Source organism: Hordeum vulgare, chromosome 3H, assembly GCF_904849725.1.
Source record: "Hordeum vulgare subsp. vulgare chromosome 3H, MorexV3_pseudomolecules_assembly, whole genome shotgun sequence".
NCBI classification, from domain to species: domain Eukaryota; kingdom Viridiplantae; phylum Streptophyta; class Magnoliopsida; order Poales; family Poaceae; genus Hordeum; species Hordeum vulgare.
This window is the reverse complement of record NC_058520.1, coordinates 504,270,057-504,277,114: the sequence shown is the minus strand read 5'-3', so window position 1 is coordinate 504,277,114 and position 7,058 is coordinate 504,270,057. Positions and strand designations below refer to the sequence as shown.

The 7,058-nt window shown below is 45.3% G+C and overlaps 1 protein-coding gene across 1 annotated transcript; it reads left to right on the top strand.

Annotated features, from left to right (window-relative positions):
- The first annotated feature begins 659 nt into the window (after positions 1–659).
- LOC123444526 (beta-glucosidase BoGH3B-like) lies at positions 660–5,508 on the top strand. The gene is made up of 11 exons (XM_045121266.1): positions 660–915; positions 1,367–1,633; positions 1,887–2,091; positions 2,381–2,471; positions 2,591–2,733; positions 3,015–3,258; positions 3,337–3,441; positions 3,848–4,030; positions 4,120–4,321; positions 4,545–5,028; positions 5,128–5,508. Exons 2-11 carry the CDS (start codon positions 1,414–1,416, stop codon positions 5,219–5,221), a joined length of 1,971 nt encoding a protein of 656 aa, XP_044977201.1. The 5' UTR covers positions 660–915; positions 1,367–1,413; the 3' UTR covers positions 5,222–5,508.
- The last annotated feature ends 1,550 nt before the right edge of the window (positions 5,509–7,058 follow it).

Sequence of the window (7,058 nt, the reverse complement as noted above, 5' to 3'; positions counted from 1 at the left end):
TTGCTCAACCAACCTCATATGAACCCGACCTGAGCTAGTCAGGCTCGACTACTACAGCTGCCAAACACATAAGTAGCACAAACCCTTACGGTGGCATCCTTCCAAAAATAGAAAAGTACTACTTCCTCCGTTCCTAAATATAATCTTTTTTAAATTTTTTACTAGAGGTTTACATACCGAGTAAAATGAATGAATCTAGACTTTAAAATACATTTATATACATTCGTATATAATCTTCTAGTGAAATCTTTAAAAAAACTTATATTTAGTAACGGAGGGAGTACATTCAAATCCATACCCTTATCTAGTGTAACATGAAAACACAGATCGCACAGCTTTTGTCGATGCGAATAATACGTGCGGCGGCTCAGTGATCAGTGCAGGAGACTAATTTCGTGGCAAGAGGCGCTTTCATCCAAGGAAAAAAAGAGGGAGGAAAAGCGGGCCGAGGAGCATAGCGGACGATGATGCGGGTCGCACTGTAAAAAGAAGGAAAAAGAGTAAAAGAGAAAGAAAAAGGAAAAGAAGGAAGGGCAGGAGTGGAACTGTCCAAAGCGACGACGCCGTACGTGGGGGAGTGGGCCGGTCCTCGGGGCGACCAGCGACCCCACCCTGTCATTCACTCATCAGTGCCACTGACCATTACCACCCATGGTCATTAGTGCCCGGCTGCCAGCCTAGCGACCGCCGTGTGTGCTCCGGCATCCAATCCCAAGCCCGCGCCGCTCGCCCAGCCCAGATACACCCCCATTCGCAGCGGCGAGCAGCGGCCGCCGCTCTCCTCTCTCCTTCACCGCCCCACCGGCTCGCCAGGCCTCGTCCGTAGAAAGCGGCTGAGCTCGGCTTGCAGCGGGAAGCACACGCCAAGCGAATCAATCCCCGTCCTCCTCCGCAGCTCCGCTTATCCGAGCTGAGGTGAAACCCCCAACCATCGTTCTACGTACTTAACCGCCGCCCCCCGCTGGTGCTGCTGCTCCCGTTGTAGATTAGTTGTTGTGTTGGGCGCGAATTCGGATTCATCCGTCGTGGCTATTTTACGGGGCCATTCTCTTGTATTAAAAGACCCAAGGGAATGAATGTGTTCGACACTGATGCCTTTTTTCCCGCCGAGTCAATGGACCATCGACCTAGCCTAGTTTACTTGGGTTTAATTGGTCTTTTTTTTTAGCACACGTCTGACAACGGAGTGAATCATCATCAAGTTTTTTAAGATGTCATCAATTTAGCTCTTCTTTCCTTGCTGAGAATGAACAATTTGCTAATTCTCACCGCGCAATGTCAAAACCCCTCTGTACATTGTAAACACGCTGTATGAACTAGTACTACTGTTACATATACTGTACTCATACTCAGGTATTTTCTTCAGGGCCGTCAGGTTGACCACGCTGAGGAGACACTTGGGGATTTTCAGAGATGGTATGTCCCAAAGTTTCTTGGGGATGCCTTCTTCTACTGCTCTGTTTTTCTTGGATGGGAGATGCAGAGCACATGAAGTACAAGGATCCAAAGCAGCCTGTCAATACCAGAATCAAGGATCTAATTGGTAGAATGACTCTTGCTGAAAAGATTGGCCAGATGACACAGATTGAGCGTTCGGTTGCATCTGCAGACATCATGAAAAATTACTTCATAGGTACCTTCTGTAACAGCTCCTAGCCTCCTGCAGTAAAGGCTTGGTGTGAGGTTGTTGTTCGGTAGCTCACACATGTTCGCTATCCTGCATCCAGAGTAGTTGTTTCGAGGATGACAGCATAAAGCTTCAACACCACATAGCTAGAGTCACCATTGTGACATTGCCATGTCCAAGCTGTGATTATGCAACCTTTTTTTCGTCCTTCGATGAGTCGGTTCAACTTCTAATCCCGATATTTTATGATGTTCTCTAGGTAGCATCTTAAGTGGTGGTGGGAGTGTCCCTGCTCCTCAGGCGACACCTGCAATGTGGGTCAACATGGTAAATGAATTCCAGAAAGGTGCCTTGGCAACACGTCTGGGAATTCCTATGATTTATGGGATTGATGCTGTTCATGGTAATAACAACGTCTACAACGCCACCATATTCCCTCACAACGTTGGGCTTGGAGCTACAAGGCAACTCTCTAACAATATACGTACATTTTATTTAATGCATGGCTGTGTGTGAAGCAACAGGCTACCTAAATGGCTGTTTTGTTGAAAATAAAATGACAGTCCTTGGCTGCTTGCCTTGCAATTAAATTCACTAAAATGTTCAACGAGCATTTCATCTCCATGTGGCAAGTAGCAACATAAATTCTGTCCAGAAAAACACCGAAAGATGGTAAACAAATAAATATGGGTAGCTATATCTTGGAACGGAATTGTATAACTGTATTATCTCTCTATATATTTTGTTTATTAGGGATCCTGACCTAGTAAAGAGGATTGGTGAAGCAACTGCTCTTGAAGTACGCGCAACAGGCATCCCATATACCTTTGCTCCATGCATTGCAGTAAGCACAATACGGTGTTGTCTTGGTTTATTAGGTGTTACATCTGCAGTGGAACAGTTATGAGTGTATTCTTGGTCACTAATATTTATGTTGATTGGAAATGCTTCTTGTATATATAGGTTTGCAGAGATCCAAGATGGGGTCGATGCTATGAGAGCTACAGTGAAGACCATAAGATTGTTCAACAGATGACAGATATTATCCTTGGTCTGCAAGGAGAGATCCCAGTGAATCATACCAAAGGAGTTCCTTATGTTGCCAAGTAGGATATTCTTTTCTCAGTGTTAATGTGTATGGTAGATATAAGATGTGAGCCAATCTGTAGGCATCTGCATTTGATGCATGAAACTGTACTTTGAACTGACAGGTAATCTAACTAGATGGACATTCTGTCAGTAATGCAACTTTTTATGGCAAGCAGCATTTCCTGCTCAGTGAAATATCTACTACATTGTTCAAGAACTGTTTAGGGATATAATCATTATCAATGTCTTTCAGCTTGAATGCTTTCTATCTTATATATCAGCTTATGGATTCTAACAGGAATAAAGTTGCTGCTTGTGCTAAACACTTCGTTGGTGATGGTGGAACTCATAATGGAATCAATGAGAACAACACGATCATTGACGAGCACGGACTGCTAGGCATTCACATGCCACCATATTATGACTCCATTATCAAGGGTGTCGCTACTGTTATGGTTTCATATTCAAGCGTTAATGGCGCAAAAATGCATGCCAATCATGATCTAGTTACTGGCTACTTGAAATCCAAACTGCGCTTCAGAGTTAGTGCTAATCTGCAATTTATTTAACATTCCTCAGCTGTTGTCGTAAACTGACTTCAGAATGGCGACTGAATGCAGGGTTTTGTGATATCTGACTGGCTAGGAATAGACCGGATAACCTCACCAGCTGGTGCAAACTATACTTACTCTGTGCAAGCTGGAATAAATGCTGGTATTGATATGGTATGTTTTTTTGAGAACACACTTGCTTATTATTATTTTGCTAGCTACAGAAAATATGTTCGCTTGTTTCTTGTTAAAAATGTATTTGGTTCCAGAGTCCAGACGGAGAAGTGCCCATAACATACCCCTCTACTTTTGATCTGAATTCGTTCGCATAATTAGTTCGACTCCATTTCTTGCATCTAAGGTCACAACCCAAGATCACCTAAATGAAGCCTGATTCTTTGTATTCAACGTTGATTGCCAACCTTAACCGCGTAATATCAGCTGCTTAGAGGTACTATCTGTATTGTGGTACTGCAACATGAAGTGGTTAATACTTACTGAGCAGCAACAACTCTGATCTTTAATCGAATAATCTAGACAAACGTTGGACCTGCAGTAACTTTCTTTCAATTCATTCCAGGTTATGGTCCCTTTCAATTACACCGAGTTCATTGAGGATGCAACATCTCTTGTTAACAAGAGTATCATCAGTATGAGCAGAATTGATGATGCCGTGAGTCGCATCCTTCGAGTGAAATTTACAATGGGCCTCTTCGACAACCCTTTAGCTGATCTTAGCTTTGCGGATCAACTTGGAAAGAAGGTTCATGATCTACAACGTATTTTTTACTTGTATGAAAAAAGTGTGAAAATCTACCTAGAACGAAGTAACCGAGTAGTTAAATTTAACAGGAGCACAGGGAATTGGCTAGAGAAGCTGTCAGGAAATCACTTGTTCTATTAAAAAATGGCAACACTCCTAATCAACAATTCCTGCCTCTCCCAAAGAAAGCTAGCAAGATCCTCGTAGCTGGAAGTCATGCTAGCAATTTAGGCTACCAGTGTGGTGGATGGTCAATTCAATGGATGGGGGGAAGTGGAGATATTACAGCTGGTACGTGATTTCTAATATGCCTTTGGTTGCTCTGGTCTTTGAGTTTATTAAAGACAGAGTTTCAATATTTTAGATTCCTGCCTTCCAAAACTGTACCCTACTTAGGGTTGGAACACATGGTTGCTTAGTGAATTCGAATTGTCAATTCTGAAGTATCCCTCCGGAATATTTGAACCGACTTTTGTATATAATTTTGACGGCCATGATTCAATATTCTTTTCAGGAACAACAATCCTTGATGCCATAAAGTCCACCGTTGGTGATGCAACACCCGTAGTCTACTCTGAGAACCCTGATGACAGCTTCATGAAGAAAAACGACTTCTCCTTTGCTATTGTTGTTGTTGGCGAGACACCATATGCGGAAACAGTAGGCGATAACACTGATCTGACTATCCTAGACCCTGGTCCAGACACGATCCGAACCGTCTGCTCGGCAGTTAAATGTGTGGTGGTTATCGTCTCTGGACGGCCTGTCGTCATTGAACCATATCTTCCCCTGATGGAAGCGCTTGTTGCCGCCTGGCTTCCTGGCACAGAAGGGCAGGGTGTCGCTGATGTCCTATTTGGGGACTACAGCTTCACCGGAAAGCTTTCGCGCACTTGGTTCAAGTCTGTAGACCAGCTGCCCATGAATTTTGGAGACCCACACTATGATCCGCTCTTCCCTTTCGGCTTCGGTTTGGCAATAAATTCATCGCAGCCAGGGTAAATAACTTCATCACTCACGCTAGTGAAACAATCATACTGGCCTAGTTTGAACCACTTTCTGAAATTCGAAATCTTTCGTCTTGTTTGCTGTTTCAGGTTCTCGGGCACCAGAAGTCGCGGAGATAAGAAGGAAATAACGGTATGGGCCGCGTTGAGTTTGCTACTGTCATTGATGCTAGCTTGGGCATAGGTGTATTTCGCCATCAAGCTGCTCTTTTGTAGCAGTAGCATGATCAATCGACCCCCTTGCTAGTGATCCTTAGTCCACATGGATATTGTTCCCTGCAGCATATGGCGTTATGCTAACCCAGGTCATCGGCCAGTAGATTTGTTGTTTCATCAGATTATGTTTGGTTGATGCCTTGTATTTGTTTTTATTTAATCTAGTGAGGACAAAGTAGTAGTAAGATTAGTTAGAATATGCAAGTCCTGTTGGATAATGAATTACAGGAGTACTACATTCAACTTCGAATTGAATCATCGCACATATATCTCCTACGAATTTAAATGCAGAACTTGATTCCTTACAATTCATCCGAAAATCCTTAAAACCAAAGATAGTCTACGATTTACCGCTGAATCTGTCATAACTGTAAGGCCAACTCCACCACGCGACCCCATCCTGTCCGGTCCCGTCCTGGGGTAAAACGGACGAATATCGCGGTCCAACGCGCGGACCCAAACGGACAAATGTTCGGATTTCGTCCGTTTTTGACCCACATCCCCGGCCAAAACTTGCGTAGAATTTGGGGGAAAACGGACATCGCGCGGACGCGCTCGCCGGACGCCTTTTGTTGGGGAACGTCGCGTGGGAAACAAAAAATTTCCTACGCGCACGAAGACCTATCATGGTGATGTCCATCTACGAGAGGGGATTTCCGATCTACGTACCCTTGTAGATCGCACAGCAGAAGCGTTAAGAAACGCGGTTGATGTAGTGGAACGTCCTCACGTCCCTCGATCCGCCCAGCGAACCGTCTCACGAACCGTCCCGCGATCCGTCCCACGATCCGCTCCGATCTAGTGCCGAACGGACGGCACCTCCGCGTTCAGCACACGTACAGCTCGACGATGATCTTGTCCTTCTTGATCCAGCAAGAGAGACGGAGAGGTAGATGAGTTCTACGGCAGCGTGACGGCGCTCCGGGGGTTGGTGGTGATCTAATCTCAGCAGGGCTCAGCCCGAGCTCCGCAGAAACGCGATCTAGAGGAAAAACCGTGGAGGTATGTGGTCGGGCTGCCGTGGCAAAGTTGTCTCAAATCAGCCCTAATACCTCAGTATATATAGGAGGGAGGGAGGGGAGGAGGCAGCCTCAAACCCTCAAGGTTTGGCCGAAATTTGAGGTGGAGGAGTCCTACTCCAATCCTACTTGGAGTAGGATTCCACCTTCCCACTTGGAAACTCTTTCCACCTTGTGTTTTTCCCTTCTCAAACCTTATGGGCCTTAGTGGGAACTTATTCCAGCCCACTAGGGGCTGGTTTATCTCTTCCCATAGCCCATGAGACCCCTTGGGGCGTGACACCCCTCTCGATGGTCCCCGTCACCCCTCCCGGCACTCCCGATACACTACCGATGAGCCCGAAACTTTTCCGGTAATGCCCGAAAACTTTCCGGTAACCAAATGAGTTCATCCTATATATCAATCTTCGTCTCCGGACCATTCCGGAAACCCTCGTGACGTCCGTGATCCCATCCGGAACTCCGAACAACATTCGGTAACCAACCATATAACTCAAATACGCATAAAACATCGTCGAACCTTAAGTGTGCAGACCCTGCGGGTTCGAGAACTATGTAGACATGACCCGAGGGACTCCTCGGTCAATATCCAATAGCGGGACCTGGATGCCCATATTGGATCCTACATATTCCGAAGATCTTTATCGGTTGAACCTCAGTGCCAAGGATTCATATAATCCCGTATGTCATTCCCTTTGTCCTTCGGTATGTTACTTGCCCGAGATTCGATCGCGGTATCCGCATACCTATTTCAATCTCGTTTACCGGCAAGTCTCTTTACTCGTT

Bases quoted from the DNA above. Each gene is read 5' to 3' on its own strand.
- LOC123444526 (XM_045121266.1), top strand. From the start codon at position 1,414: ATGGTATGTCCCAAAGTTTCTTGGGGATGCCTTCTTCTACTGCTCTGT. The intron at 2,472-2,590 runs GTAAGCACAATA...TTGTATATATAG, and splicing joins CCTTTGCTCCATGCATTGCA to GTTTGCAGAGATCCAAGATG. The intron at 3,442-3,847 runs GTATGTTTTTTT...AATTCATTCCAG, and splicing joins TAAATGCTGGTATTGATATG to GTTATGGTCCCTTTCAATTA.